At 36.2% G+C, this 22,749-nt stretch overlaps 1 protein-coding gene across 3 annotated transcripts in view; it reads right to left on the reverse strand.

The window, feature by feature from the left end:
- LOC139964678 (voltage-gated inwardly rectifying potassium channel KCNH3-like) overlaps nt 1–22,749 on the reverse strand; it is a 117,313-nt gene that overhangs the window by 23,893 nt on the left and 70,671 nt on the right. For all 3 annotated transcript variants that reach the window (XM_071966500.1, XM_071966501.1, XM_071966499.1), the window contains exons 2-3: nt 5,319–5,552; nt 1,733–1,858 (exon numbers count right to left, since the gene is read on the reverse strand). In XM_071966500.1, the coding sequence (XP_071822601.1) occupies nt 1,733–1,858; nt 5,319–5,448 (256 nt within the window). In that variant the 5' untranslated portion in view covers nt 5,449–5,552. The remainder of the gene's footprint in view (nt 1–1,732; nt 1,859–5,318; nt 5,553–22,749) is intronic.

Genomic DNA, 22,749 nt, shown 5'->3' on the forward strand with positions numbered 1-22,749 from the left:
CTCACGCTCACGCACATATGCGTGTACACACGCGCGCATGATACACAGATGGCTTTACGCAGACGACAATTCCAGAAAAATACATTCAAATCACATGTTTCCTCTATACGTCACTGTTGTAACTGATTAGAAAACAACAACAAATGTATAGGACATAACATTTTCAATATATACGCAAGCATTGTATCACATTGCTAACACATGGCTCTCCGAATTCCCATAAAGTCGTAACATGAAACAACAGAATATGAGGGACGGGTGCCTTACAATGTCCCTCAAAAAGTAAAACTAAACCTGTGGGTCAATGATACTCGCTATAGCTATTGCAATGGATTGTCGGGAAGCAATATTGAGTCGGAAGAGCGATTGTTGAAGAAAATTTAGTTTCTGTGCAAATTTATAAATAGCGGCTATTAAAACACTCGAAATAGCTTAACTGTCTACCTTAAAGAATGAATTGTGCATATATTAATGTTAAACAAGAAGCGCAAAGAATGGTTTCTTTCTGTTTTTCCCCCTTTAGATTTGGTTAAAAAGCTTCCGGCGACGAAAGAAGGTCAGATTTCCATCATGAGAGTGGCTTCTCGTCTTTTATAGTCACTTTCCACCGCTCAACACATTAATTTGAATATTATTTGAATATATTTTAGCAATCTGCTATGTGAAGTTCATGAGGTATACGGTATTTCATTTTGTACCGATATATATGTCTTTATTGTCTCGTTGAACAAACCACGATGTCTTCTCCAGTCAGAATGCCCCGGAAAGTAGTTTAAAAATATGCAAAACTTGAGTATAAATAGCAAAAATTATGCATAAATTTGGGGCCAGCACGGATGTGTTACTGTAATAAACTGCTCTATATAGTCAATATTGTTGAGATTCTAGAATATTGAAAAAGGAAGAGTTTATTTTCTTATTTTTTTTAAGAAAACAAAAAATACCAATGTTGTATATGGTTATTACATTAAACCTAATTCGCATAATGCAAAACCGCTGATATGACTGGAAATTGAAAATCCAACCCTGAATCTTGAATTTCTTGATTTGAGCTAAAAACGGCTAAATTTTAATCATGAGGATCGTAGCATAGAGATAACTTTTTTTTAGATTCAACGTATAAATTCACAGACAATTCAATACCGGATCTGAAGAAAGGTAAGGAAATTGCAGGGTAAATACTCCGTTCAGTTTCACGTTCTGGGGCTAGTATATTGGTTTGACACGTGAAGCGTTCAAGAGGCGCTATTTCATGGGCGTCAATTTGTTCTCAAAGGCGTGAATTGTGAAGGGGTGGGGGGGGGGTGGTGGGTGGATATTGTAATTGACATGTGGTCTACTAACTGAGTGCCATCCTTGTGGATGGGTGGAAACACTGGGACCCGCGGGTAAGCTTTCTGCGCCCCACCAGAAGAATTTCAAAGCTTGTTAATGTGTATTGAAAACATTGTTTAGTCAAAATACTGAGTGGACTTTTTGTTTGTTTTTGTTGGAATGTATATTATTTATGAACATTTCAGCGACCAAACCACAGGGAACAGTTCCTAAGTGATCATCTTTTCAAATTTCCAAAAATAGTCTGTCGATCCATGGAGGTAAAAACAGATCAGAGTGTGTTCGGGATTTGGGGTGGGGATGGGGGTGGGGTGGGAGGCTATACGAAATGCATCATTGTTCTCCTACGAAAAAGTAAATTAAGTGAAAAAAAAGAGAAGAGTGTTAAAAATGTCACCTTCGCTGTCTCGATCTGACGTCGTCTTTTGTTTTGAGATGTCCTTGTGTGAGGCCAGGAACAGAACCACTTCGCTCTTTTCATTTTTAATTGGAACGATATCCAAAAGGCACCAAAATGGCGTTGCTGTTGAGAAAAGAAGAGAATAAATATAGCGTCATGAAGACACACATACTATACACACATACTATACACACATACTATACACACATACTATACACACATTATAGACACACATACTATACACACATACTAGACACGCATACTAGACACACATACTTTATACACACATACTAGACACAGTTACTATACACACATACTAGACACACATACTAGACACACATACTAGACACACATAGACACACATACTAGACACACATACTAGACACACATACTAGACACACATACTAGACATACATACTAGACACACATACTAGACACACATACTAGATACATACTAGACACACATACTAGACACACATACTAGACACACATACTTTATACACACATACTATACACACATACTAGACACACATACTAGACACACATACTATACACACATACTAGACACACATACTAGACACACATATTAGACACACATACTAGACACACATACTAGACAAATATACTATACACACATACTAGACACACATACTAGACACACATACTATACACACATAATATACGATCTCTGACTGAGCTGGACAACCTATTAATCGGAGAGTGTAACCGTCATCCTCATATACAATGGTTTTACACGCACTAAACATTCAAATCAAGAGAAACGACTTTTAATTTTATGAAAATAATTTGTAAATTTGAAAAGTTGGTGTATGTATGTGTACATATATTGTACATGCTGCCAGAGTAAGAACTAATTATTGTGCGTGCGTGCGTTTGTGTGTGTGTTTGTGGGTAAGAGGGTTTACATTATTTTGTATGCATACAATTACACGTGTTGCGTGCATTGGCCTTTTAAGTGTAGTTTAGAGCACAAGAGATACTTTCAGCTGAATTATTAATACTAGAATATTTTATTCAACGATAGTCGTTGTCTAATATCAAATCATACTATATAAACATATATTCCACATATATAAGTTGAACGTACAAAGTCACGTTGACTGACATTCCATCTCGTTTTCTCTTTCTGATCGTTTAATTACCAAACAGCTCTGCCACAAGTGCTGTGTCACCTTTTAGCCCTGTCTTTGATTATTACATTTTGTCGACTGATTACTAATTTAAGTGGATTCTTTATAGCTTGAGGGCTCTATGACGTCATACTATTCCCTTTGAGAAAGAGGTCAGTGAGGGTACGAGAAGCCGAAATAAATGAAAAATTGAGTAATTTAATGTCAACTGATATCTAATTTTCTCGTGTGAGCAATTCTGCAAAAAAAGAAAAAAAAACCTGATCGTTGATGATTGCCTCTCGGCATTGAATGCTTGTTGACAATATTTGTAGAAGTGTAAGATATGTGTAAATGTTATTCCATATAGTGGATTATACAGATTAAGAGAGCAAAACGTGAAAGATAATTCTTAGCAGGGGCAAGCAAAAACGAAATATAAAACAAGCCCATGATAGTGAAGAAAACGAAAAAAAAATTAAAAATAATAACCCTTCAGCAACAACATGATACTACTTTATAGCTAGCTTCCCAGCAGAACACGACTTATATTCTTTATTGCTCAGTATCAAAACTTTAAGGGAAATCCCCTGTCATTTCCATCAGATAAAAAACATTTTTTTGGCAATATTTTGGGACTTGGAAAGGGATAACATTCGGTTGCCTTTGAAGCCGGAAAATAATTGAAATGTTTCTCTAAATTTTCTGAAACGAATGCAAATAAAAGGCAACGTACTGTACGGCCATGCGGGCCGCTGATAAGATAATGTTACAATAGTTAAATGTACTTATCGTACATACTGACATTGAGTTTGTCTGGCATCACCTACGGAAGCCTTTAAACATTATCAGCTCCATATTTATCAGAGAGGAATGCTTAGCTTGCAACTAGAAGACCCGAACTATTATTACAGCTAATGAACTGCGAATTGATTTCTGTATCTGATGCAACGCGTAAGTGATTACCTACAGCTGTGAACACGACAATGGTTTTCATCAAAGCTCTCTGCCCTCCTCGACTCCAAAATAGAATGATATATTCTTTTACAAATGTTGACATCTTGAAAATATCACTTCAGTCAATTTAAATATGATATGCATTAAAGGAGCATGTACACTCGGAATTATATGCGAATTACTGTTGGTGGTAATACATGTGCGTTTTATGTCATCCTCGATTAAGAGGAGAAACTAACCTTTAAAATAACCGAATATCAAGTTATTTTACGTTTCATAATGCCCTTATAAGCAACGGAAATTGCACATAAGCTCTTACAAATAACTAAAATGAAGTTTGGATTAAACGTTCATGTCAAACACAGCATCTATGGAAAGCCAAAGAAGCAAAAAACAGTTGATGCTTTCAACTTGATCGTTTCTTCAAGCATTTGTGGTTATGGCATATACGTATAATCACGCCAAACAACGTAAATGACGTTGAAGATGTTGAAGGTAAGTGTTTGCGTTGCTTGTGGTTTCGTAGCGACGTAGCTGAAGTAGGAGATGAAGATCATCCAATCAACGACGATGCTGATAATATCAACGAGTTTCCGCTTAATTGGCTTTCCATAGGCTCAGACGGAAACATAAGTGTATGTTTGAATTGATTATGTTGATTGCACCTTCTAAGTTCATTTCAATATGCCTGTCAGACCGAAGCCAGTGGCCTCCCCCCCCCCCCCCCCAGTTTTGTTAAAAACCCTAATATATGCAACTTTGATAGACAAGAAATGCCGGGCTAAACGGCCAAAACGATAAATAAAAACAAGACAATCAAAGCGGGTATGTTGACCTATTGACAGCTAAGAGTAGACCTATTTCTCCTATTTGCATATTACTTCGTCTTTGCGAGAATAGTTGCGTTCACAATCTTTAATGGTAACATAAACTGAACGAGGCAATAATCACTAAATATTTCATCAAATGAATTGTGCGATAAATGTTTTTGCTTCACTTTTTCGTTTTTGGTAAAACCCATTTACTATCCAACTTGGTCAGAACTGTTTTGTAAACGATTTGGATTAAGCATTTTCAAAAAATTATACGTTGAATTTTCTGCATCCTATACAGCCTTCATGAAATGATCAAAATATAGAAGGGAAGCAAATCTTACATTTTCTTTGGAAAAAAATGTTTGTGGTGAGAATGTGCCGACGAAATTTGCCACGTTTTCAGTCTTTAACGGTTTTTTTTTTTATACATTAAAAGTAATAAAATAATAATAAATGGGCAAGATGATTCATAACTTCCCCAAAAATCTAGAGCTCCCACACAAAAGTTAAATCAGCTGATTTATGATTGTTTGAATAGCTAAAAAATTGTCAAAAATCATATTCCGAAACAATGGACCCATATAGAGTAAACTTATTAGAGGGGTACATGAGGGGTATAGAGGCTATACGGGCCCCTCACGAGGGGTAAGGTATACAGCGACTGATAAAATGAATACTTACAGTCCTTCTTGTGGAAGATGCTCTCGGTCTTTAACTCCTCTTTTTCTTCTAAGGCATTTTCAATGGATATAATGGTATCTACTGCTGTGTCAGGACCGTACAGGAACTTACATGCACAACTCTTCTGCATAACCTCCGCCCGATTGTACCCGGTGAGTTCACAGAACCCATCCGAACAGTAAACAATGGGGTAGCCATTGACCACTTGGGCGTTGCCAAGAACGAAATTGGAATCTGCGAAGAGAGGGGAAACAAGGTAAACGTCTTGACATGAAGAAAGAAACTTCATAAAACCCATCTTATGCGTCAAACATTCATCAATGTTAACCAATAATTCTGTTATTCATTCGTGTTTTTTTTGGCTCCCTTTACTCTCTTTCTCTCCCGCGCCTTGAGCACTCTTTCGGGTGGATATGCGCGCGTAATTAATCACCATTATTAATATTATCATGAATTATTTTATATACTATACATAGTATATGTCTATAGTTTATAGAGATAAGTCATGTTCTGTTCTATATAATTTATGTATAGTGTATAGTAGCCTATATATACCAGTCAAACAATGCACTAATTACTATAGACAAAGCCATCTGTACTATACACTACGTAATTATGTTAACACATTAAGCAAGTCATGTACTGTACTACATAGTACACAGTGAATCATTTATCCAGTATTGCATCACAAAATGCATGCAAAATGGTTACATTTCAATTCGAGCGCAAAGTTGTATAAGTTTTATTTATTTAAGAAGAAACCATTTTTTTTGTTGACAGACAACATTTCAGAGCCTGCAAAATAGCTACTCAAAACCTGAACACTAAATTGTTCCTTGCTATATATGTGTGTGTAGTATAGGAACTGCGTCAACAATAACCGCACTAAGACGCATGCGCAGTGATATACCAATATCAAATAAGTTCAACATATTCTGTCTTCCGATGACAGAACGTTCGCAAAATAGCTGAATACATTATTATGTTAAGAAACTTAATTCGAGGACTTAGCTGCTATGTACGTTGACAATTTGACCATAGGGAAAAAGTGGGGTGGGAGTCGGGTAGGGAAGGAGGAAGCTCGGGTGGGAGAGAGTGGGTCATTTCTTTTCTCACAGTAAAGACCTCCGTATAGTAATATGATGTAGGCTACACCAATGTTGTTTGTTTTATTAGATGTTTTATGAGTCACGAAGACACCTGTTATGTTACTTCAAAGTGGGAATAACAGCCAGGAATTATAGAGAATATTAATATATATATGGCTACTTCCGCTCAAAACGGAGATCTCTGGAAAATGCAATGTGTGTATAGGTAGGGCACGTTATTCGTGCTTTCTCACGTTACAGTTATTTTATATATATACTGTTGTGTGGAGGGAGTCGTGACAAAACAGGAATAAGCAAAATGCGGTTGATGATGTGATGTTTCCATGGTTACTAAAACGATGTTACTAACATCACAATCTAATCAAGAAACATTTGTGATCTAAAACGGGTCGACTGGCAAAAGACTAGTTTTGATTGAAATTCGATCAATTTTCGCAACCAAAAAAAAAAATAAGAAAACTTTGTCGATAATTTCTGACGATTAGGATACGAAAAGCTTTTCAAGGTTCTGTGACGCGGAAGTAAATGGGGAAGAAAGTATATATAATGGTAAAAGCTATTGAGATGCTCATCGGAATGTGAGAGGTATAATAATTGTTTCTAGAATATTTTAGGAAAATAAGTAAGTTGATACATGTAAATTTGACGGTGTAATTATTTTAACCAACAAAAAAATGTAAAAAAGAGGTTGGGAGCTTTAAAAACGGAATATAACATTCTTAGACGTTCCTTATATAGACATTTACTATGAATATGAAAAACAAACAAAAAGAAGAAAAACTGAGCCCTAAATAGGGCGAAAGATCAGTCAAATGTGGAACTTTCATGTAAAACACTACCTGTAATCATATCTAAGTATCATGCAGTTATTATTGTTATTTTGATTTAATTTACTGAAAGATGAGTAAAATGTAAAAGTCTAATCGTATCAAAGTATAGCCAAAGGTCGTATAATTCATTGAGGCATATAGGTATAACTTCTGTGCATTCGTTGACTGTTTTTAAGTTAAAACATATATATTTCCATTCTTACCATTTTGGATTTGAAAACCAAAAAAAAGCCCTGTTTTAGTATTAGATTGAAAAGGTGGTTATCTCCACTTGAAACTATAGCCAAGTCTACTCATCTGTCATGCACTGCGGGGTATGTTAAGCACGTGTGTAGATAAGCCGGTAACGTATATATCAAACACCGAAACGAGACTTTCAAGCAGTTAGTGCCACGTGACAACTGCGTTAAATTTGATTTAATGTTACGATGCTTCTATATTATAATCCCTGTTTTAAATATAATCTAAATTTGGAAAGATGTTTCATTCCGTCAAGTAAATTGGTCATACTTTTATGTTAGTTTTATTGGTAGCGTGTTTACCCCTGATAAATCCCCGAAACAGTTTCACATATGCCGGCAACCTATATACAGAATGAACAAAAAAAAAACTTAACTGTATACTTAATCCATGTAAGCTCTTTGCATTTTCCCGTAGAGAGAAAGAGCAGAAAGGGAGAGAGAAGCGGATCCCAGATAGTAATTTGTATTCTTAAAATGATAAACCGTTGACTCTGACACTTCCCGGTCACTGGCGATTTTAAGGAAGATTAACCCCGTAGATATGGGTCATGTGATTAGTCAGCTGTCAGTTGTTCCGGACCCGGGGGCATATTTTCATCATAATCTGGGTTACAAACAATACACGGCCAAACATCTTTATTTGATTTGGTTTAAGTTGCAGCTAGGGAAGGAGAGGGTTCACGGCGGCGTATTCGCTATAGGTTAAACGAATAATTCCATCAGTCATGTTGATAATGTTTAACATCATGTAATTAGGAGTGTCAATGTGTTATACCCCGTAGAATCATCACATTATCTTGATTAATACCTCGAGCAATCATGATCGTTAACAAAAAATGGCTGCCGTTTACCTTCCCCGCTCGCTACTGATAAGCAGATATGGGGAATTTATCACGCAATATACTTCAAGCCAAGGCGACAAGAAATTTGTAAGGATAAAATCCCACCCAAGACTAGAGTTGGCTGTTTGCCCAACATAAAGCTATAGAACGCAAAAAAGGGGAATAACTTTTTAATAAACATAATCTTTTCCGTGTGCAGCACAAGACATGTACTATATGGGACTAATTACACAAACAGTTTTTATATTTGTTGTATTTATGTCAGACAATAGATGTTTATGTAGTTCTCAGAAAGCCTATTTTCTTTACAAGCAAAAACCTGCAAAACATCAAGAAGTAGTGAAGCTGGACCTACCACACTTTAATAGCTGGTATACAAACCTCACCTTCTTTGCATATACGAATCGGAACGAAAGTTGATTTCTTTTATTAACTGTTGAGGTTGTCAACATATGAAAAAAAATGTTTGGCTCTATAGATCTTCCAAATATGGTCAAAAATAACTTGATTAAATCTCTTGAAAATTGGTGTGTTAAACCAAACTTCATCGGATACTATAAAGGTATGGAACTTCTATTTTATATTCATTGATACGGACACGGATTACGTAAATTCATAAACAATGTTAGTTCAGTATGTAGTTAAATGCAATATGCTGTTTCACTAATTGCCATAGCACTGCAAGACGTCGTTAAGTGTGTAAACGATGTCGAGGACTGTCCTATCTTAGGTTTAAACCACACGGAATTCAAGATTACAAAGTAAAAGGAGACTGAAAATATTGACATGAGTAATAATAGAGTTTACACAGATTTACTTCAAAGAAACAAAATGGTATAAGTTATTCGTCAATCGTCAGTGATATACCGGCGAGCTTAGATACAAGACGAAGTGACACTAATTAGCAAGTTACTCGATCACTGATCTGTTACCTAATGTATACATGAAGGGATCTCTACTATATATATATATATATATATATATATATATACATCGTACTGATGGTACAGAGTATAACACTTGGAGGTGTTATCTTGTAAAGTGTATAAACAAAATAGTCTTGCTTATGAAAAGTCGAGAATAATCGTAATCCAAAAGCATCATAAAGTTACTTAACGATTGATGGTTAATATACTCCTGATTTCTTGGAAAGAATGAGAGAGGAAGAAAAACAAATGTTAGCGAACATCCATAATTGAAATGAGGCGTGTATATGTATTTAAAGAGAACCATAACAAGTTACAGGGATATTAAATATTATTTATGTCATTTTTAATTTGTTTGTAAATGTTTATCTTCGCTTGAAGTTGTTGAATGATGGCTACAAGATTACAACACATCAACAAAACCAAAACTAAGCCACACACACACATTATTGCAACATATAATATATATATATATATATATATATTAGTATATATATATATATATATATATATATTAGTATATATATGTTTATATATATATATATATATATATATATATATTAGTATATATATATTAGTATATGTATATTCCAATTCATGCACGATTCATTACAATATTTGGCAAGCTCGCTAACGAGACTGAGTCATCAGGTCAATGGTGTTGCATAAATTCAATTTATCAGGAAATATTGCACTATTTTAAGATAAATTGTTTATTCTTTTCTCGTTGTCAATCTCAAGCATTTTGATAGGACGTGATTCGCATATTGCATCAAAATTAACATCCCTGCTTTAGAGTTCATGTCTAGGTTTCGTTAAGTTATTTCAGGAGTTTTCATGGCGAAGAGGTAAAACTTGTTACGATGGTCGTTTGGAGAGACGTGACAATCCATCTACTTGAACCACTTAAACTGGCCTCCGATCTTTAGAGTTGAAGTGCTTAGTTCAAAATTTACTAAAAATCGCACAACTGAATGAATACCGTCGATTCGTGAAGATGCATATGTAATTGCGTTTTAGGTTCGTAACAGTTTTTTCATAAGTAAACTCTATTTCGTTACACTCGGTCAAACCAACAGTGTGTATATCAAATATATAGCGAAAATGGTATACAGTACAATATGGTACATAAACAAACATTAAATCAGTAACTTGAAAATCGTTATTGCAGAAGCCCAACGTCATGGCAATAAATTACATTTGTGTACAGCCTGATATACACTGCAACAGGACGCATGTTTGCTTTCAAATATAAGAATAAGGATTAGGATGGGGTGAGTGTGGGGTGGGGGTGGGGCGGGGAGGGAACCTTAGGCCAATCGTCATGTTGCGAATAGGCACCTTATGTGTCAGATCTAATTGTTTGGTTTTTATAGGAGTGGGGTGGGGTAGGGCGTAACTTGACAGATTCAAAATTCGAGGCCGCTGATTCCAGGAACACGTGGTTGTGTCTTAACATACGTTTCATTTTGATTTAACCGAATCAGTTTTCTGTTCTTGATTTCACTTTTACGTTGTACTTTTCACCAGGCGACTGAAAGTGACTATCAGTACAGTTGAGTTAGAAACTGTTTATTGTAGCAGACGGTTCAACATCAGTCAGAATTTGTCCTAGCTATCAGCCTGTGGTGAGTTCTTAGTAGCCAATCATACGCCTCTTACCTAGATTTAATGGATTGGGATGAATCATATATCACAGCATCATCCATTTATATTTTATAATATGGGTTATAACCCATCGATGTTGAGTAAGCTAGCATATTAAGTCAGCTATAAAATATTGAGTAAGCTATAGCATATTGCAGGACCAAAGCTTTTCACTGCTTTCAAATACAACATATTATTACATGATTAACATAATTTACATTGGTTCAAATGATATGTTATGTTATATGTCATCTAACTTGGCTGCACAAACAAAACTTATGTCTTTCTGACATATGTGGATGTTTAGAAAGTGAAGTTGAATGGCAGCTCATAATAAACCAATGCCACCCTTTTCGTAGCAACGCAACAAAACCAGAAAAAAAAGGGTTCCTCTCATCATACAACGCGTGTAATGATTAGAGCGTCGTTAAGGTAATTGGCAATGCAATAACAAGGTTTACTCTACCTCGCCTTTGTCGCCCCATTTGAAATTTATTTTTAACCCGCAGACCGTGGGGTATATTCAATATATTGCTAAACCTGTTACACGGCTAACAATGATGATCATCATCATCTATTTCAAGAGTGCTAAAGATGAAAAACACAACTGAACAATAAGGAGGAACGACAAGACAATCTCGCAGGGAAATGCGAAGGCAGTATTGGATTTTTTAGCGTGCTGTTACTGATGACGTCATAGATGTCTTAGAATAGTTATTAAAAATCCGGGAATCATCCAAGATATTCCCAAGTTATATAACACGTGTCGTCTGTAAATGGCGATAAAATACTGCATATAGCATATACAGGGAAAACACAATATACTGTAACTGAGCGACACGGAGGCAAACATTGTTGCCTCAAGGTCTCGGTTGGTGAAGAAGCATTGTGTTCTGTTGTCATTATGCACAAGAATGGTCGAATACCTATATTTACATCAAAGCACATGGTGTGCGTCATAACGGTCACAAATAGCATAACCGAAAGATGATATTTTGAGGATAGTTAATAATGGTTATATCATTAATATAATTAGTATATCAAATTTTACATAATATACTACATGTCAGGTTCACCTTCATTATCTTTATTATCTTTTTCATAGGAATTGACTGACATATTGAATTGGACTGACATTGAATATGAATATATATATACATATATTTACATAACTATTTCCGTTGTAATTAGTACCTAAGTAAATAACGAAGAATATATATACATATATATATATATATATATATATATATATATATATATATATATATATATATATATATATATATATATATATATATATATATATATATATATACTTCGTTATTTACTTAGGTACTAATTACAACGGAAATAGTTATTTTTTTTATCGACATATTCTTCCTATAACTTGCGTCGTTTTCTCTTTTAATTTTTCAAAATAAACATGACCAAAATTTGGCCTTCGCATCGCCATTTGGCTGTCTAGTATCATTACATCGTCTCCAAGACCGGAACTTTCATTTCACGGATGGTAATTGCATCTTTTTTTGTCGCCATGCTCATGGGGCTTGCAACCTTGGTGATAAGACTTTAAGCAAGAAAAAAAACAGAAAGATGCCTTAAATTATGAAAACAACGAAAACTGGGTCAAAAGTCTGTACATTTTATAGATGCTCTGACTCGAAAAAGGAAGCAGCAATATCCCGCTGCTCATGTGGGTTAAGTAATATAAACTCTCATCGACCAATAGCAAACCTTTCTTTCTACAAAAAACAAAAAAAAGACTAATAAATTACTGCACAGAGTCGCCCTCCTTTTTTGGTTTGATTTGACATATTTATTTGCATTTGAATCATAATAATTAGGTTAATGGCCTACCTGTGCGTATTTTGTTTTTGTTGAGATAAGAATGGATTTATTTTAAAAATATACAAACTACTTGAACTGAATGTTACGTCAAAGCAAGGAGATTACCTAAAGGCTTTTCCGTGATTAGAGATATTTGTTGAAGTAAGATTATGGCAATGAAGTACAAGGGACCTGTTATAGATAAGACAGTCATTACATGTGTTATTGTTCTTACAGAGGTAGCGGTCGGGAGGGGGACGGGGAGGTATAGTGAGAAGGGCGGGGGCTGCGAAGTGTGGGGCGGACTCCTGGTATGATGCGTGAGTCCTACTTATAAGTTTATAACCTACGTGTTTGCAATGCAGTTTTGAGGATTTCTATCCGGTTTACTCTATAGTGAGAAATATAAACTTGTTTGAGACATCGAACGGCTCCACGTTTCAACTAACTTTATTCTGTATACACTCGAATGATTCGACTACGGCAAACAGCGAGAAAGAAGACCAAAAAAAAAAAACCTTCGAGACTAAAGACAATAAAGGTAGTCTTTCTAAAGCTCTGGATTTGATGAATGAAGTACTAAATAAATTGACGGTGCGTGTAATCACCACTTTGACATTTAAAAAATATTGTGTGTAAACAATCGGAGAAACCAATTATGTAGATTGCGCATGCGTAATGATGTCACATCAACACGCGCTCAATTTCTTATATATTATGCATCTGTAAGGTGTACTCTGCATGGTAGTTATATTATATTAAATAAATCCAAATCCAAAAGCAATATGTAGGCTACAGACGAGCATGAAAGTAAAGTTACTAATTTAGGATAGGCGTGTAGGCCTAAGCTTGACTATTTCAAAAGTTCGACTTGAAGCCGACCAGTATGAAGGAAGGTAAATGACATATATCTTACTCATATATGCTACACACAGCATCGCACAACATTTATATTACACCTTGTCAGCAACACAATGTACACCGTATACCGTACATTACCCTTCACAATACGGAAACTAAAGGCTATAACATACAGTAAACTACAACATCTTACCTAATATCATACAGTACAAAAGAATGGGGATTTGGGTGGGGAAGTGGGTGTTGTAAAGAACGTAAGTGGGGGGGGGGGGGACGTGGATGGGTAGGGAATGTGGGAACGCGCCCAGGAAAGAAAACCGGACTTTTTTTTCAAATGACTTACACTTTATAATACACTGACGCACGAAAAAGCTATACACTGGCAACATTTAAACGTGTACTAACAAATATAGTTAAAATGATGGATGATGTTAATAGCAATTTAACATCTAAGTCCCTTACTCTAACAAAACTCTCTCAAATGGGAAGTGAAACCCTTGCCCTTAGACCCCTCTCTCAGAACTCTCCCTAAGAAGGACATCGCCCAACTTCTATGCCCCCAAGCCCCCCAAATAACCCCACAAAAACACTGGAACCCTGGCAAGGGACCTGAGCATACCGCGTAGTGTCATACTGTGGCACGTCGTGTGCGTGCCATATTTGGTCACATAAACCGTAACATACCGTAACCCCGGCGTACACCGTATGTACCGTATCAGTATAAAGCAGGATTGTCCAACCTACGGCCCGCGGGCCACAGTCGCCCGTCGCAGGGTTGCGTCCGGCCCGCCAGAGATGCTCCACGGTGCGAAATTTTAGTGAGCAGATTTATTGATAACAATTTAAAGCTATATAATCAATCATTCGAACCTTTTGGGTCCAAAAACTGCATACAGGTCAGTTTTTGTGACACTCTCAGCGGAGGGGGGGGGGGCGGCTGGACTTTAGGCCTAAGCATCTGTTTTACCAAGAAGGAAAATATATCAGTGCGCTCCGCGCGCAGTGCTCACATTTTGTTGCCTTGTTCTTCGGGCAAAAAATCGAAAAATCGAGCGTAGGTTTCATGCGGCCCCCTCCTTCATCAAAATCATTCCATGTGGCCCTCCTCTGCAAAAGGTTGGACAACCCTGGTATAAAGCAATTTACCATAACTCCAACTGACAAGTAACATTACAAGCTTCGTTTTCAATAGATTATTTTAAATAGTAAATTGCTTGTAAATTGCACTGGCAGAGGCACTACCGGCTAACGTATCAACACACACACACTGGCTACTTTATTTTCTCATGTATGGTATCATTAGAGAAACGCTAACCTCTTTATGAGTATTCTCACTAATTTTCTTAAATGTAACCAATCAAATCACGTCAAAGTCCTCCTCGACTGAACAATAAGATCCTTCGGTTACTAAATACGTTAACATTGATTGATCTAGTAAAACGAAGGTTTTTCCGTTCTTCTCGCCTTGAGATCTGTTGGCTATCGCCAAATAAACCTCACAAAGAAACCATTTTGAACCATTGTTAATTCATCTAATTAAGAATCTCATATCCTTATCCGACACTTCCAGATTTTTGTTGATGAGTCTAATTGAGTGCTTAAAACGTTGATGAAAGTTTCGCCACAGGCTACTTTAAAGATCTTCACATTTCTCCTTCTAATAGTTTCAAAAATTCTGATTTTTCGGAAATATAATTTGATAATCCCTTTGACAGCTAGTAGTTGGTCGGAACTAATTGCTTTTTCCTCCTCAACTAGTGACTTAAGGAACCACTTATATTTGCTATCTACATTAACATAATTATGACGCTCTGGTTTGATGTGTCGCCAAGATTTATCAAGTTTAGAGCTCAATTCAGATTCGGCTCTTTAACAGTTAACAGTATCTTTAGTATTAAATACTTCTCATAGAAATATTGACTTCACTTTCTTGATCCATAACCTGTTACATTGTTGACTACTGTCCTACGCGTCAAAACATAGGAATGGGGGGGGGGCAATGTAATGCACGTCCCCCCGACCCCCTTCCTACCCGTAGTGGCGTAAAGTATAAGAAATGACTCTTCAAACTGAAGGAAAAAAAAAACACTTTTCGATGTAGAAGAAACGTTAGGTATGGTATTAGGTATGAGAAATGTTAGGGAATGGAATAAGAGAAAACAAGGTACGCGGAGGAGGGGGGGGGGGGGGCTAGTTCATCAAACTGCCCTTGATGGGCACAAAGCACGTTTTCTCAATCCGTAAACAAATTTATATATGCTACTGTTGCTATATAATACGCGTTGATATAACCTGCAATAAGCGTTGAGTGAAATAGACCGGAAGTGCAGCGCACAGAGCCATCTTCATACGATGACAGCAGACGAGTGGATAGTACAGGGGATTTGATCTGGAATTGATTTTACCGACTAAAAGCTCTAAAGGATTGATGATGGCGATTTAGAGATTTCTTGACAGGGTCACTCGTAGACTGAGGTGTCTTAAATATCAGATATTTATGTATGCAGTAGCTCGGATTTAAGGTGACCGTACAAATGTTGGGTATTAGAGGCTGTAGAAGACTATATAGATGTTAATACGCGTTTGTACTTTAGTATACAAAGTTCAAGGTGTGGTGTTTGTGAAACTTATTTCTTAAAATTAAAACGTTTGGTTGGCATTTTTGTGTATGCAAAACCTTATCATTTGTAGTGTTTCATGATGAACAAATTCTGTAAACCTTAAAATTTGCTATGCAAAAATTTAAATAATGATATAATTCGACTAAATAATATAAATTGGGAGACTGTCAGTTGAGCTTTGCACTATTATACTGATACAAACCGTCCCATGCTTCTACATGCGCATGCGTATACGCACAGGAAATATTATGTGAGAACTTCAAGACCCTCACAGCAACGAAAGTCACTAGGATGACGTCATTTGTACTAATGTAAGGAAATGAATAATTAGAAAGTCTCTCATATCGTTGAGGCTGTAAAAGGGGCGGACTGGGATTTAAATTTCTAGACGCTCAGCTGATTGGCTTTGGGGTCTTGAAACAGGTGGCGTATTTGGCGCCTCGGACGAAACTTTAGCATCTTCGGCGACCAAGAGGGAATAGGTGCATATGGTAACTAACTGTGAAGACGCTTGGAATCCTGCAGTACACCGGTTCCGAGCCGGTATGCCGGTAGACCAGGGTTGTCCAACCTTTTGCAGAGGAGGCCCACATGGAATGATTATGATGAAGGAGGGGGCCGCATGAACCCTACGCTCGATTTTTCGATTTTTTGCCAGAAGCCTAAGGCAACAAAATGTGAGCACTGCGCGCGGAGCGCACTGACTTATTTTCCTTCCTGATAAAACAGATGAATAAAGTTCAGCCGCCCCCCCCCCCCCCTCCGCTGAGAGAGTGTCACACAAACTGACCTGTATGCAGTTTTTTTTGACCCAGAAGGTTCGAATGATTTATTATATAGCTTCAAATTGTTATCAATAAATCTGCTCACTAAAATTTCGCACCGTAGAGCATCTCTGGCGGGCCGGACGCAACCCTGCGGCGGGCCGGACTGTGGCCCGCGGGCCGTAGGTTGTTGGACAACCCTGCGGTAGACCAATTCACCCCTGCGGTGTGATTTTTTTTTTTTTTTTGAGGTTAAACAAATTCGTTTTCGAAGACCGAGGCTCGTCAACAGTTGCTCTACGCTACATTGCACGGTACGGTAGAAATGTGAGTACGTGCTTGTAAGCTATTTGTAACACTTTATATGACAAAGAATAGTGACACTCGCGTGGCATGAACAGGTGGCCAACTGATTAAACGGATATATTCGCGGCCAACTATAACAACAATGATCTACATATAAAGGTCAACACTCTTTAAAACTTGGCTTATTGAAAATATGAAGGACAGCAATATGAATAGTGTTACTTTATATGACCGGTCAGTTGATATAGCATACATGCATGGTCTTTCAGTTATACTATAAGTGCTCACTAATATCACCACAGGAGCGTTTGTCACGACTATAGAGTGTAGGGCGTTCCAAATATAGAAAGTTGACGCAAAAGGGCGGTCATGCAACCAAATCGAAAAACATGGCTCTGGAAACTTTACTATGTGTTGTTTACATATGCACACATATCGTAACGTGTTGAAGGATACAACAGCCCATCTGAAGAACGATGTGTTCAAATATGTTGATTGTATGGAAAAAACTATTACAATTCCGTAAGTTACCACACGTTATCGGTCACAGAATGACTGCAACAGAGAACTAATACAAAGTCACAATGATAACAAACACATAACGGGCCTAATGTGGCATGATCTATATTCTTATAAATAGATGATGTATTTACCGGTGAAGTGTAACTAAAATACGATAATCTCAAAATGATGACTAAAACGCAAACAAACAAAGACAAAAACAAAGAAAACGTAGCAGCGCAAACTTTAATTCTAGTGACAAAGGGCGAGGTATAAATTTAGACAACCAGTTCTAACAAAAAACAATTTCTACGAAATGCGTCAGTTGTTTTAGCACCGTTCTTGAACTCGTTACAAAGTACGACGGTTTTCGTCACAACTGTGATCATGCTAATAAAATGAAACAGGCGTTTTCATGGATAAGCAAGCAAACTGTCTCTTTTTTTTCTTTCTTTCTTATTTTGGTTCATGGAAATTATTTGAAGTGTTAAGTTCTCCATGCTATTTTTAGCAGACAACATCCGTATGTTGATTCAGTCCTTTGGTTATTTTTAGAGATAAAGGAAAATTTAGAGGTAAAGTCAAGGATCTTGCTTATGGAATGACAGATGTTATATTGGTCATCATCAAAGATCTCAAACAAGAGGTTGAGAGGAAAAAGAAGAAACACATTGGCTTCCTTTATCTTTGCTTTTTTGTTGTTGTAATAAATGACATATAAATAAGGTTCTGAACAATAACAAATAAATACGTCAAGAATCATCCAAGTACAATTAACTTTATTTAGACGTATATACTATATTTAGAGAGTCAGTGCTATATTTAGATATCAAATAACATTGAACATTTACAACGATATCACTGAAAATCTACCACAGATTGCCAAATAAGGGGGAAGCAGTATTCAGTAATTATATAAGTCACCGAGACGACACTCAATATAAGCTAAACACGTAGGCGGAGGGTTTTTATTTTTAATCCTTTTATTCCGAACACGTGCAGTGACAGAACTACGGTGAAAATTATGATAAAAGAAACGAATATAAAAATTAATATTTATATACAAACATTGGGGAAACAAACACATGCATTTTACATAAAAATGTTACAGAACTACAGATTACATAATTACATATTTCCCGTTTATAAATAATGCACAAAAGGAAAGAAACATAACAAATAACAATTTGGTAAAATGAAACACACTAACATCAGAGAGTAAAATCGACAACAATGACAACAACCTTAATAACCAATAATAGTTATCAATATACATATAGCAGTTACTTTATTAGGTCATATTTAAAATATTTGATATATATAGGCTATATACATAGGCTATATATATATATATATACATACACATAAACTTATACATATATATATATATATTTAAATATATATATATATATGTATATATATATATAATTATATATGTATATGCATATATATATATATATATATATATATATATATATATATATAAATGCCTACATCATATATATATATACACGTAATATATGTACATAAAATATATTGTCTCGTAACACCACTGTTAAAAGAAAGAGAATACGTTAACGAAAGCCAAATGAATATGCGACATCGTGTCACTTTGTCTCTGTGTGATCACGAATGAACTCAATATTTCATCAAGCAAACCGCTTTTACGTCATATTTGGTTATAAATAGTCTGTTTTGTACATTAATCAGTTCTAATTTAAACATTTAGAATCATTCAGCCGAAAACAAGTTTTATGCTTTAAGTTAAGTTCGTTGCAGGAAGGGACGTCAATTCGGTTTCTGCGTTTAATGAACCGAGCTTAAACAAGATTATGTTCTTTTGTAAGGTCAGCAATTAGTATACGACAAGGAAAATTCTCATGAATATTCAAAGAATAAAATTACAGAAATTAAGATGGAAAGGTCTTACTACCTCATTCCATCACGACTCATCACTTTTCTGTGGTATTTCGTATAATTCATTTGATTTTCTTTTCCTTAAAGTAGAGTGGTGAAATTCTATGGCATATGGGATGTGCGTAGGGGGAGGGGAGGGGGGGTGGTGGTAGGGTGGGAGGGGTGGGGGGGGGGCTCGAGAGGATTTTACCCTGTTACTGCTCATTTGTAGGCTCGCCAGTGAGTCGATGCCATATAGATTACATATCAGCCTTGTAGTACGGGTACGAGTAAAATATAGAACTCTATTGGACTATGAGATGAGTCTTATAGAACAAAGCTCTATACCGAGTACGTCTATCTTATTTTGCACCTGTCCGTACACTGCTATACTCACTGAATTTAACTTAGTACGAGTACAAATCCTCGAGGGCGAGTATACGAGAACTGGTTACTATATATGTGAAGAATATAAATATTGAATCACTACAAGTCTGGTTAGTACCATAACGTGTTAGTGCATATACAGTCATCACCCAGTTGGGACAAGTTTTCTCTATACTGTACTTCATGCAGCGCTTCAGAGCACTAGTACTGTCAGTATGAGCAGTATGAACATAATGCTTTTATCACATCAAGGTTAGGAATTGTTTGTACTGTCAATACGAGTACATTGAAACATGATATTGGGGGGGGGGGGGTGGTAAGAGAGGTATTAGCATTAGGTAATTTTCCCAACAGTCACATATAATACTTGAAATAATGTCTCAAAGTTGCTTTGTACCAATGTCCTGTATTGGTACACGGAGACCCTTTCTCTGATAACACGTAATTACCAAACGATGAGAACATAAACAAATATGTGTACAGTACTAATATACATACATGTATACAGTACTCATATACATATATGTCTACAGTACTCAGGGGGTAGGAGCCGGGGGGGGGTCACTGGGGGCACATGCCCCCACTTTTTTCCAAAATAGCAAATGTGCCCTACTGGCAAATAAAATGTGCCCCCTTGATGAAGAACTGTCTTTGGATATCTTAAGCCCTTTGTTAATTTTAATATTTTATTTTAATTATTTATTTTTAGTCTGTATGTGATATTCTTAAAATGGCATCCCATATCTTTTTGTATAGCACGGTTAACAATAAACAATCTCAATAAATAGTATTGAATAGCATACTTACACATCATATATATTTAAGTGATATGGCCAGTGTGTATCGGTTTATAGCATAACGAGTGGTGGTTTGGAATGAGAAGTGCCCCGCTGATGTTGTGCCCCCCCCCACTTTTTGGAAGCTTCCTACCCCCTGAAAGTACTAATATACATATATAGGTTGCATCCACGAACTTTGGTTACAGGTAATACTGATTCCTTTTATTTCCCTTATTTCTTTCAGTCCATTTAACTATAAAGTTGACAAATTACTGTATTTTAACCTCTATTTTTTTGGGTTAAACTGGTCAATGTAATTGTTTTGTCGTTTCTGTTATTTGGGTTACATCTGCCCGTATGACCTAATTTGCTGTAGACTAAGCTTGTCCAAACATTCAAGTATGTGTTTAATATATATATATTATTCCCATCGATTAAGCAATACGTTACACATCGATGGACGAGTTACCATCGCTGTTTACATATATACACAGAGAGAAATAACTTGAAAACTGAATCATGAAAACTAGATCACGCAAAAATCGGCGTGTCCAGGTTTATGTATATATCACAGAAAACAAACGCATTCTACTTAGGGAGGTTTAGCCAAAAATATACAGAAACGAGACCTAAAAATAGTAACTTGCGCTGACTTTTTTTATGGTTCTGATGCAGGTTACGTAATAAACAATTCAAGTTACCTGAAAATATAATGTTCTTACTTTGGTCCACTGAATTGGTATCTGGAATGACGGAATTATGCAAGAATTCCTCCGCACAAAAAGTAAACCAGTCCATTAATTAAACTTGTGGTAGACAAACATATCCTATATTGTATGAAACTCACTGTATATAAAATTATAGTATAATTAGAGACAGCATAAAGACAGCATAAAGATAAAGAAAGTTTTAATCGAGCAGTTGGAATGACAGCTTTGTAAATTCGGGTTGATTTGTACATGGTTTGTGCAAATTGTTAAACAGTAACGCAAAATTTAGCTTTAAATATAAGATACCACAGCGAGACGGTCGCATACAAATGATGTGTCATATCTGCGTTAAAATAATGACGTCACACGCTACGTCACAATTGGTAATTCGACATAGCGTAGGGGCTTTATACTGTAGGAACGGGCCATTCTTGACAAACATGTAAACTTCTTGCAAAAATGACTTTTTCCAACAGTTTCAGCGTCGATAGTCCTATACTGCAGTGTATGTATAAAATATTGCAATCATCTATAAACATGGAAAGTTTTAATGATGTCGTTTAAAAATTTAAATTACAATTTTGGAGAAGGGACTATAAGGTCACTGTCAGAATTAGCATATGCGATCTTTTTAACATTTGGCACTCGATATCATTTTTTTCTCTCCCTTCGGAAAGTTATATAGATTACAACTTGCGAGGGTAAAGGGCAAAAGTTGGGCCAATTTCCCTCGGGGGGGGGGGCACCTGGGGGGTCACGACTTTGTCGGGGGGGGCACGTGTCTGGGGGGTCACGGCTTTGTCTCTGATATTTATCAATTGTAGAAAATATTCATTAACTTTCAGAACTTTGCTAAATATTAAAGATATTTCTCATTTTACTTATTCATACATGCCTGTCTAACTACTGTAAAACGCACCCAAAACATTTATGGAATTTTTTTTTTACACATTTAGTCTATTTTAGTGGGTGGGGATGTGGGTGAAATTCTAACCGTGATGTATATTGCATATCATCAGATAACTATCAAAATAATGTGATGTAGGCTAAGAATAACTCCTGACGTATTTCAGAAGCAGCTGAAAGTTACACAACTGTTCAATGTGAGCTATTAAGAATGACATATATATATACATATATACATAGTCATGCAAAGGGAAAGCTGTAAATTATGCTAGTGGTA

The sequence above is a fragment of the Apostichopus japonicus genome, chromosome 23 (genome assembly GCF_037975245.1).
Source record: "Apostichopus japonicus isolate 1M-3 chromosome 23, ASM3797524v1, whole genome shotgun sequence".
In the NCBI taxonomy this organism is placed as follows: Eukaryota; Metazoa; Echinodermata; class Holothuroidea; order Aspidochirotida; family Stichopodidae; genus Apostichopus; species Apostichopus japonicus.